The sequence below is a fragment of the Sander vitreus genome, chromosome 17, assembly GCF_031162955.1.
Source record: "Sander vitreus isolate 19-12246 chromosome 17, sanVit1, whole genome shotgun sequence".
Taxonomy (NCBI): Eukaryota; Metazoa; Chordata; class Actinopteri; order Perciformes; family Percidae; genus Sander; species Sander vitreus.
Window position 1 is genome coordinate 10,069,620 of NC_135871.1, and position 11,761 is coordinate 10,081,380.

At 41.4% G+C, this 11,761-nt stretch overlaps 1 protein-coding gene across 2 annotated transcripts; it reads left to right on the top strand.

The window, feature by feature from the left end:
• The first annotated feature begins 154 nt into the window (after positions 1-154).
• On the top strand, positions 155-11,761 carry fhip2a (FHF complex subunit HOOK interacting protein 2). Of its 2 annotated transcripts, XM_078273914.1 has the most exons (17): positions 155-436; positions 1,522-1,600; positions 3,294-3,463; positions 3,779-3,883; positions 4,012-4,134; positions 4,289-4,513; positions 4,615-4,811; positions 5,033-5,147; positions 5,293-5,369; positions 5,487-5,679; positions 6,071-6,234; positions 6,937-7,083; positions 7,152-7,242; positions 7,783-7,926; positions 8,770-8,910; positions 9,442-9,545; positions 9,700-11,761. In XM_078273914.1, exons 1-17 carry the CDS (start codon positions 392-394, stop codon positions 9,809-9,811), a joined length of 2,232 nt encoding a protein of 743 aa, XP_078130040.1. In that variant the 5' UTR covers positions 155-391; the 3' UTR covers positions 9,812-11,761. The 2 variants fall into 2 exon arrangements, with proteins under 2 accessions (XP_078130040.1, XP_078130041.1); XM_078273915.1 differs by lacking the exons at positions 155-436; positions 1,522-1,600 and having other exon boundaries at positions 3,393-3,482.

An 11,761-nucleotide genomic window follows, 5' to 3' on the forward strand; every position in this document is an offset into this window, starting at 1 on the left:
GCTGAAATATTGACAACCGTCCCTGCTTGAATGTATTGTCGCTGTCTTCATTTGTATTCAATGATCGTTGTCAGTAGCCTAATTATAAACTGTTGCCTTGTATGCCTGCGTCCTCTGGTGGATTAAAACAGTAGCGTTTGGCGAAGGAAGTGCCACCGTGTCCAAAGTGAGCATACGTTACTTGAGACGTCTTGTTTACAGTGGTTGAGCCAGGCCTGTGAAGACCTGTGGCTAACAACGTGTTAGGGTTTTATTGCTTACCTTTATTCTTTTGTTACAAGGGTCATTATATGAAACCTCCAATCTGGATCGAGGCGGTAACAACAGGAAGAAGAAGATAGAGGAATTCTCTAGGTCTTCTCGGGAGAAACTAGTCCAGTCGAAGAACAAAATGTTCTCCAAATTTACGTCAATTCTTCAGCACGCTGTGGAAGCGGTGAGTTTTTTTTATTTATTGTTTTACCACCAGCATATATTTATCCATTAGCTTGCTTTTGTGTATCGTCTACTTTGGTTGAAAGGGGCCTTTGGTCGCCCAGACATCATCATAACGTCAGCATTCAGGATATGTTGCTAACTGGCGAGCTAACTAATTAGCATAAGCTAGCTAATGTTAGCGTTTTGTGTTTGTGTTTGCCCTGTTGTTTGTTTTTGTAATCGATTATATAGCTATCTGTGGGTGTGTTTCTTTGTCTGCTCGTTTATATAACTGACTAATTAACATATGTCCGTATTGCCATTTTCTTCACTACAGCAAGTCGTCTGTGTTTAAGGTAGTTTGGCAAGCTGAGCTAGCTAGTTAGCCGCGAATGTTAGCTAGCTGATGATAGCCCCTAAAAGCTAGCGAAAGTAACGCCGTAGCTAGCTAGCTATCTCGTTTCAAACAGTGGTTTTATGAGAAGTGGTGTCGAAACGACAGCCGTGTTTGATGTTGTGCTAATGTTATACCGTTAATAAAGGGATATTATGTGTGTTATCTCGCACAGTGTTTTGGAAAGCTTTGTTACACTTTAGCCAGCCAGCTAGTGTTAACTTGCTAGCTAGAAACCAGTAATAACCTGCTGAACAGTGTTCTCAAGCTGCTTCACGTTAAGGGTTTCAAACAATAGACGTTTGGCAGGTGACCCAACACTTTTAACTTCAGGCTAATATTAGTTAACTTATTATTCCATTATTCTGTTAGGTTGTTGGTGTATGAGGATAAGATGATGCACTAACGTTACAAGTGTAAATCTTTATGTCACTCAATAGTGAAAGTTTAACCCCATTATTTAACATTTTCAACACATTGAACAAAGTCATCTTGCAACGTTACTATTTCAGCACTGAGAAGATTTTGAAATCTTGAAGATTATGCTAGAAGACATAACACATTTTCCTAAAACAAACCAGTCTTCTCAGTCTTTGTTTGAAAGTGAATGGAATAGATAAACATGTTGCTATGACAATAATTAGTGGTGTCTCTCTTGATCACCAGTTTAAACATATAATATGCTTATGTTTGCATTTCTTCTTTTTCAGCTTGCCCCATCGTTGCCCTTGCAGGAGGACTTTGTCTATCACTGGAAGGCCATTACACATTATTACATTGAGACTTCTGGTAAGAAAAGTCTGAATGGCACCAGTGTAAAGTTTGAGTACAGTAGCAGGAAACTAAGCTTGTACACAAGTTGTTCATACGGAATGTAACTGTATTACAGTTACATATAACAGTGTATTCACTGTTAGTTAATACACTTATTGTCAATAGTCTGTATTTTAAAAGATTAGTGCACATTACAACTTACCTGATCCAACGGAGTTGCCTGAAACATGCTTAATTTAAAAGCAAGCAAAGGACTGCATTTTTAAGCTTTATACAACAAACGCATCTCATTTTTTCTCAACCACGATAAATAATTGATCATCAAATTTGCTGTTGATCAACTAATTAATCACCTGCCCATTTAGCGCCACTATAAAATAAACACAGGCATTGCAAAGGGAATGTTTATGAAGAAATACAAATTAAATGGCATAATTTAAAGTATGCTGGGAATGCCATTCTGGTTGAGTTTGCAATAGATTTCATCAACTCTGCTTGGACCAGAGCAGCTTCAGACTATGGATGCTTCCTTATTGTTTTCCTGTGGAATCTGCGCAAGTAAACTCATATGCTTTACTCCTGTAAATCATATTGGAAAGTACATCTAAGATGGGCTTTTTGGTTAAACCCAGTGTGAAGACAACTTCCACATGAACTACTGCCATCTAGTCTGTGTATATTTTGGACCAGGAAAGTCTCCTTCTCTTATTCTTCACTCCAAATGAGCTTGAAACTTCTTTGCAGCAGTTCTCCTAGTTAGGCCAGTTTAACAAAATTCACTCTGAACAGCTGATTGGAGATTATCTGTACTTTGTGTATTATGTGGCTGAGCTTGTTTTCAGTGGCATGTATTTACTGATTTTTCAGAACTTGATATATTATTATGACAAAAAATGATTTGCTCATTTTGATAAAAGCTGTTGTTGTAATTTATCTTCATTAATGATCATATTTTTTGGCATTGTGTGCTTTGTTACGTTCAGCATGACATGCATGTGTGTATCCTACCTGGTTATGATATAATTGACCCACACCTGTTAACTTGTGCATAATTGGTGACGAACAAGGATAGCTACTCTATAGAAACACAGTATTATTATTTCACTCTAAGAACTGACCTGGACTTCAGTTTTAAATTCCCCTGACTTTGAACAATTGACATTTTAAATATTATTTTTCTGTGTGTTTGCAACATTGACTTGATGTGGCCCCCCATGCACAATTTTCTATCACATGCAGGGTTGTGGGATAGCCCCATTGTTTTCTGTCATTCTCCCTTACTGGGTTTTGCTAATGTGTTAACAGACTGTTGTCAGTAACTCACTACCTGCATGTGCTTCACAAAAAATGTGTTTACATGTAAAACCAGTAATAGGGTTTTACTGTAAAGCCACCTAGGAAAGTGTTCACAATGTCAACCAGATAAACTAGTGCTACCAACATTTGGCAAGGATTAAATTGATTAGGCATATATTATCGCTTTTACTATGCACAACAAAGTGAATCAGAAAATAACATGGACTGCCTTAGATCAAAACAATGAACCTTTTTCATCTGGATTGAAGCAAACGCCCCACAAGAGCTGTGAGCAGAAAGAAAATAAACGTAGGAAATGGAAAAACTGTGCAGAGGTGGAGGGGTTAGAACTTACAGTTAATGTTTGTACATCATGGACATAGAGTGGTTCTGACATGTTTCTCTCTGTTAGATGACAAAGCTCCAGTCACAGACACCAACATCCCATCCCACCTGGAACAGATGCTGGACATCCTGACCCAGGAGGAAGGGGAAAGGGAGTCTGGAGAGACAGGACCCTGCATGGAGTATCTCCTACATCATAAGATCCTGGAGACTCTCTACACCTTGGGCAAGGCAGATGTAAGGCAGTCATGCATTGGTAACTACATGAACTATACCTCCAGGAAAACATGCATATCACAAAATGGCATCTTTTATAAGTATATGTAGTATTGGATGAAATCTAGTGAAAACCTAGGTTGATAATTAAGTGGGGCGGAGGGACACAACACTGAGCGTGCAATCCACTCACAAATAATTGGATGTGAATGCACAATTTGGTAGATTCTTAAATTAATTGGCACTGAGCTACATTTCCACACAGGGTGGGGACACATCAATATTGTTAATAAATAAATTGTAACATATTCTGTTTGTGTGATTCCCCCCCATCAGTGTCCTCCAGGGATGAAGCAGCAGGTGCTTACCTTCTACACAAAGCTGCTAGCACACATTCGTCAACCTCTCCTGCCACACATCAATGTCCACAGACCTGTACAGGTGAGAAGTGATGCAGTCTGGATTTCAGTGTATTTTTAACAGTCCTCCTCAAAGTGGTCTGCTAACCGACAGGTTATGCAACTTATTCGTAACTTGTTTTTCCTGTGGCTGTGACATTCCTCTTTCAGAAACTGATCCGTCTGTGTGGGGAGGTGCTGGCTGCTCCCACAGAAAATGAAGAGATTCAGTTCCTTTGTATAGTCTGTTCCAAACTGAAGCAGGACCCATACCTTGTCGACTTCTTCCTTGAGGTGAGTTGCTATGACACCAGGGAGAGAAAGGAAAAAGTTGAGCAGCAAATTCATAAATATTAATCAGTATATATTACTAGCAAAAGTAAGAGCCTTGCAGGATTTCTAAGCACATAGTTCAGAGAATATCTTTTACTTTGGATGTTATTTGCAGAACAAGTCCAAAAGACCTGATACAAAGACTCATGGAGGGACGGAGGTGGTGAAGGAGAATGTGTTGGCTCCAGACACTGGTCAGTCTCGGGCAGAGGAACAGGCTGAGCGCCCAGAGGAGCCTCAGGCTGCAGCTGCCGCCTCTACCTCTAGTCCAAGCAGTAACCATAATAACGGCAACAATTACAATCTTGTCACCTCGCTGCTCAACCTCACAAAGAGCCCCGTAAGTAATCCCCACGCAAGGAATTTTGGCTTGTATGTCTTTTTCTTTATTTGACTTGAATGTTTGTATTCATGAGTTGTATGCATTTCTTCCCTACTCAGGATGGCAGGATAGTGGTGAAGGCATGTGAGGGCCTGATGCTGCTGGTCAGTTTACCAGAGCCTGCAGCTGCCAAGTGTTTAACTGAAAACACTGAGCTCTGTGAGCTCCTGACTGACAGGCTGGTCTCCTTCTATAAAGCCCTGCCACAGTCCATGGACCCCTTGGACATTGAGACAGTGGAGTCGGTCAACTGGGGGTACATTTACATTACATTTCTTTCTAGTGTTTACTTTCTATAACCACATATTTAATGTCTTGTCTTGCAGACATTTTAGTTGTGTCATCATCTGAAACTTTGATACAATTTGAGCAGGTAGCCCATAAATAGCATTCTCTGTGAAATGCTATTTCCAGTGGATGAAATGGTAGAGTTGCATCAACCCTTTAATGTTTGAACCTTTTTTCTCTATTTTTCAGTCTGGACGTGTATAACCTGAAGGAGGATGCTGCCGTCTTCACAGGGAAGAGGGCTCTCATCTCCTTCCTGTCCTGGCTAGATTACTGTGACCAACTCATCAAGGAGGCTCAGAAGGTTCTTAACCAATGCTGACTCACTGTTTTGATGTGTCACATTGTAGTCAGAATTGATACAATAAAAGAACTTGAAGTTGTTTTTGCCTGAAAGCCACAGAAGGCTCAAGTACATTTTTTGTTTTTTTTACTTCACTGTCTTCCAGTCAGCAGCTGCAGTGATGGCAAAAGCTGTGAGAGAAAAATTCTTTGTGTCTGTTATGGAACCACAGCTAATGCAGACGTGAGTCAAGCTTTGAATCACCAATCAATCATCCTTTTATTGAAATTCTTAGTCTTGTCAGTGTGTTATGTTTCGTGACTGCTCATTAACACGTGGTGCGTTTGTGGGTGCACATAGGTCCGAGGTGGGCATCCTGACCTCCACTGCCCTGCTAAACAGGATCATCAGGCAGGTGACGTCGGACGCTTTGCTGCAGGAGATGATTTACTTCTTGCTGGGAGAGGAGAGGGAGCCAGAGACTCAAGCTACTATGGCTCAGAATCCACTCAGACACCGACTCATCGAGCACTGCGACCACCTGTCAGATGAGGTACCTGGTCCTGCTAATGAAAGTACCTTTAACATCATTTATGTCTTGCTGATCATACATCATTAAGGTCTTTTTTTATTTCACCCTCTCATTATCACGTAAATGTGTATCATGAATTCCTAACTTTTACTTGTTTGGCATTCAAAAGCACAATTGGCCATCTGCCCTTCAAGTATTCTGAGTTCCAGTGACTCATATGACGAGCACACTGAATTGTAATTAGTATTTGACAGAGCCATTGCACATGTTTTTATCACACAAAAGAGAGATGAATCATCTCCTTGATGTTTGAAACAGCCACTGCCTACTTTCATGTCGGTGAGCAAATCCTTGGCATGTTACTCTGGGTTTATAGCGGGAGCTAAGCCTATTCCTCCTCCTCTGTCCCCAGATCAGCATCATGACGCTGCGGCTGTTTGAGCATCTGATCCAGAAGCCCAGCCAGCACATCCTCCACAGCTTGTTGCTGCGTAGCCTGGAAGAGAGGAACTACCTGGAGAACAAACCACAGGAGGAGCGGGAGCCCCTGGAGAACGGGCAGCCCCATGATGCTGTGTAAGGGCCTGCCTGGAAAAATCATTTGTTGCACAAACACACAACAGTGGAAATAAAGTGACTGCATCTACTAGCTGTGTTTTTCGAATGTGCCACCAATTCAACTAAACTTGTCCTTATTTTTTGGTTCAATCATTTTAAGCCATGGTTAGTGGGAAATGCATGTCAGCCACTGATAACTTTTAAATGATCAGTTGCATAATGAGCAATAGTTTGCTAGTTTATTGATGTTGTTTTAAGTGAATGCAGTGTTACATGGCTTATTAGTGTTCATGCAAAGGTATTAAAATGCCAAAGTACCAGGTTGACATGATTGTTTATAGAGGGGGAGATGAGTTCACCCTCTACAGACGTACCGTAAACATGCTTGCAGATACAGTAAACACATCATGTCCAAGTAAAACTTCATCTCTTTGTAGACATTCATTCACTTTCCACATTGCATACCAGAACTCAAAGGGGCCATGCAAGCCCAAAGAGCCCTAAAATGCCATCCCATCATTCCATAAAAAACCCCCACATATTTCCCCCCTTTTAACTAGACATAAGAATACTGACAAAGTGGACTTCTCATTTCATCTCATACCAGAATGGGGAGTAGAACTTATAATGGCTTACATTGAGAGATGCATAAAACCAAATGAAAAGTGAATGTTTTGTTAACATCAGTAACTGATCCAAATCAATAAATATTTTTTACAGAGACCTTGAGGAGGATCCACTCTTTGGTGATGACCTCTCTCCAGACAGCCGGCTCTCTGGTTCTGATTGGCTCAGCTCCTCTCCCCCACAGAGTCCTGACCACTCAAAGTGTGACGGGAAGACGGAGGTCCACAAAATTGTTAACAGGTACAGAGTCCGCTCCCGATACAAACTTACATCGTGGAGTCTTAACTGTTAAGTTCTGTTGCCTGCAGTTTCCTGTGTTTGGTGCCGGATGAGGCGAAGTCATCTTATCATGTTGAAGGCACAGGCTATGACACCTACCTCAGAGATGCACACAGACAGGTAAGGCTCATTCTACAGTATGTTTAAGGCTTGAGATGCACTGGACTAACAGCAAGCTGAACATTCTGGTTTAGTGTTTGTCCCCAGGTCTTTCGCCCTTTAACAAATTGCTGAGGCAAGTCCATGGATAAACCCTGTGTTCCAATATCCATACTATTTAGGCTAGTATGCCAGAAAAAGATTCAGTATGTCCCAATACATAATATGACAAATGCATTATGTCAGAAATACTAGGATGTCCTACTGCATCCGATTAGATTTTGCAGCATGCTTTTCTGGCAATTCTGTCACACAACTCGTTGCGCAACATATATGAGCAAGAGGGTCAAAGTTCAATGTGCAATGTTATGATGAAGTAGTATGTCCCAATTGTATGCATACTGCATGCAACAGTATGCATACTAAGTAATGGCAGCTGCAGAACATACTAAAAGTAAAAAGAAAAAGTATTTGATTTGGAACTCAGACTGTGGCTCATCAGTTTTGTATGTGTGTCACGAGTAAAAGAGATGCTAAGTGTAGGTGAATTGTTCTCCTCAGTTCAGGGACTATTGTGGGGTCTGCCAGCGGTGGGACTGGAGGGGAAATCCAAAGCCGCTGGAGAAGTGTAACTTGGACAGCCCGTTCTTCGAGGGCCACTTCCTCAAGGTCCTCTTCGACAGGATGGGTCGCATCCTAGATCAGGTCGGTTTGATCCACCGTATAACAAACGCCTGTAGTAATGCATCATCATCATTCAGAACAGCAGCATGCTTTCGTGTAATAATAATGTAATGGAATATCTGTATGAAATATCGGTTGCATTGCTTAAGATCTTCTAGTCCACAAGTCTGAATAGCAAGACACCCACAGTAAAGGTGCCTGGAGCAAACAGAACGGGTAGCCTGCTGTTTTATGGAGCACCACCTGAATCAAAATTCAACTGCCTTTTTAGTTGATGGAAATGCATAGATCTAAGAAATGGCAAGGTTTTGTGAGATGAGTGCTAAACTGGTTAATCTAGCTAGTAGCTTGACATTCCAGTAGATAAATTAAGCTTTCTGCATGCAAATCAGCTGAAAATGTTATTTAAGGTCAAACCAAGTAAGAGCCATCATTTTTGTTTTTATTGAGTAGTTTTTTTTGAAGGAGCAAGAGAACACTGTTGACTGCAATTTTAGCGTAAATGAGGCCCACTAATGGACAGTGGAGAGGAAAATAAGATGATGCAAATTAACTGCTGATTATGCATAATGCTTTAATTATATAACAGCAAAAATAATGAGCTTTTGACAAAATGTTAGTTGAAAATTATGAAGAGAACTAATGGGGATTCAAAAGGGAAATGCACATTTTGGCAGCTCATGGGTTTCTAGTAGGAAATGAAATCCAAAAGGGAGTGCTGTATTATTGACGAGTCTGTCATTAAAAGCTTCTGACTATTGTGAGACTGTTAATTATTCCTGGCCGTTGTTGGACACACAGGACATCTTTCAGTTCCCTCTAATGGTCAGTAGTCTCATCTGTGATGCCCTCTCTGTCCTCCAGCCGTACGACGTCAACCTGCAGGTGACCGCGGTGCTGTCCAAGCTGTCTATGTTTCCACACCCCCACTTGCACGAGTACCTGCTGGACCCTTACATCAACCTGGCCCCTGGCTGCAGGTCTCTGTTCTCTGTCATCGTCAGGGTAAGACTCCCGTCTGGATGATAGTGGGTATTATAGACACTACCACTACCAAAGCTTAACAACCGCTGTTATTTGGGTGCTTTGAGGTTTCTTGCTTGTCTTGATTTGTTGTTGTTGTGTAGTATCTTAAATTGTTTGATATTGTATTTCTAAATGTTTGGTGCAACAAATACTTGCGTTTGAAACAATTGTTGGCCTGTATCTCATGCCAGTGGTGGTGTTAGTGCAAATCCCTCCTATTAATCTCGTGAGCGTGCTGCTCCTCGACCTGCTTCTTACTGGATGAACTGCACCTCTGTACCGATTTTGTTCTGTGAATCATTCCCAACCATTTTTTCTTTTAAAACTATCCCAGTAGCGCCCAGTCTAAATGGCAGTGTAGATTTGTTGATGGTCTAGTTTCTTTATGCAAGTTACAGTTGTGTGTTTCCAATGAGTGTAGTAATGAGTTCCAAGTGCGGCACCTTTACCCAGAGATGGAAGCAGTGCCGTTGTGTTTTGGTAACTGCTTTGCCCTCTTGTGTGTGTTAGGTGGTGGGAGATCTCATGTTGAGGATTCAGCGCATCCCAGACTTCACACCCAAACTGCTGCTCGTGAGGAAGAGATTATTAGGTCTGGAGCCAGAGGGCATCAAGTATGTACTTCTACGCGCCTCTGTGCTCTTCACTTCTGAGTTGACTTTTGGCATGCACTTGAATTTGAAGTTATTGGAAGGATAGCTCCTTGAGATGTAGCATCTCATTTTCGAGGAGGTCCCATTCTCACCTTTCTGTCTATTCTCGCTGCAGCATCGACCACATGACTCTGCTGGAGGGAGTGATCGTACTGGAGGAGTTCTGCAAAGAGCTGGCAGCCATCGCCTTCGTCAAATACCACGCGGCTGCCGCCGCCTCACCGTAATCGTCCTGCTGTTCATCCATCTGCCTCAGCCAGGCAGACATGTTGGGATTAAACTGGGCCTTTGGGGTGTGGTGGTACTGGTGTCACAGGATTGGCAAAACATTACCACTAACTCAGCTCATCCCTGCAAGGCAAGACTGTTAAAGCCCGCACGGACGGGTTCATGGCTCCCCCTCTTCTGGCCTCTCGGGCTCCACTATAAAAAAAGAAAAAGGAAAAAAAGAGTCTTTGGTCTTGTTTTTGAGAAGGTCAGAGCACCAACACTGCCCAGCCAGCAGAGGAACAAGAGGAGGATCGAGGCGGAGGTGCAGAGAGATGGTCACTGGACTTTTTGTCAGCCTCTGCATTTACTCTCACTCCTTCCCCCTTTCTTTCTCACCAGCCGAAAGATAACCCTGTAATTATTATATCAAGGAAAAAAGATGTTTGTGTATTTATTTTCTGTCCCATTATCACCCATTTGTAAACGTCATTGCCTTAGTGTGAAATCGCACCTTTCAGTTACAGAAGATTGTTTCCTAATGAAACATTTTTATCTTAACTCCTCACATGTCTGTTTGAAGACGAGAGGCTGTAGAGAGAAAAAGAGAGCCCACTGCCTTCAACCCCTATATGTACCTGTAGTTACACACCCATTGAACTGTAGTATTTACGATACTGCACCACATATATTTTAAAGTCCTCTTATTTATTTGTTTGCTTTCAGGTGGCCTTTTTAACTAATGTCATATTACGATCAAATGAATCAAAACAGTCAAAGTAGGGACTGACTTAGCAGATGTTATTTACTTTATTTGTTTTCCCCGTCTTTCCTAAGTTTGTCTCTAAGTGTTTGTGCTCCTCAAAGCTCACCTAACAATCACCATCACCCAAAGACGTCACCATCCATCACATGTTGTCAATGAAATGGTGAATTTTGCAAATGATGTGAATTTGCACACAGACCTCATTGCATTGCACTTGTTACATTATTCAAGTTTACTCGTGTTTTTTTTTTTTTTTTTTTCTTTGGTTGTCTTTTAGGCAATGTCAAGTTGGCATTTGTGAGAGAGACATGTTTTTGATTCCACATTAGTTTTGTTCCCTAGACCCAGTGTTGCATTTCTCACACACACCAGTGTTTATTTGTCCAAGGGGATACCGTGTTTTTTTTTTTGTTTTTTTTTTTTTATACCATTCATAATTTTCAATAATTAGTTTATTCTATTGCTGGGATGCAGAGGAGCAGGCCTCTTGATTTTATTGAACAGTGTCTTAAATGCATCATTAACTTAGGACCTACTGTAGCTTACAGCAATGGTTCCCAATCTGTATTCGCTTTTGATCCCTAAAACAGAGCTACGTCTAATTGGTAGTGTACAGTATGTTCAACCAAGCTGTTATTCTAACTTCTGAGATTTTTGTTTTTATTAGAAATGATCCAGCAATTCACAATGAAAGCGAGCAAAGTAAAAAACAAAACAAAACAAAACTTCTTAGCAAAAATATATCCTCCGATTTTGTTCATCATCTCATTAAATTTGTCGTGACCCTTTGCAAGAGTCCAAACCTCCAATTTGGAAAGCTTTGCCTAACATTATCCAAAGGTTGTGAGTTCCTCCATAGCGAGGTGTTGTGTTGCGTTTACTAGCAGTATTACCTTTTCACCCTGATCTTGAATGGCGAGGTTCCGTGTGTTGTTGGAACGGGTAGTTTGGTTGTATATTGCCTGGATATCTCGGGAGAGGGGTCGGTAACTTGGAAATCACCTCACGGAACAGTGATTCATCACGCAAGACTTTGACTTGGTCGAAATCCAGATGCTACTTAATGTAACTTTGGTTGTTGTTGTGTTTCCAGTGTGAATGTTTGTGATAGGCGCGCGTGTTTTACAGTGAGTTGAAGTGCGAGTGTTGTGATTTGTTATTGCGGTGGAGAATGGACGAGTCATTCATTGAAGCCATGAGTCCC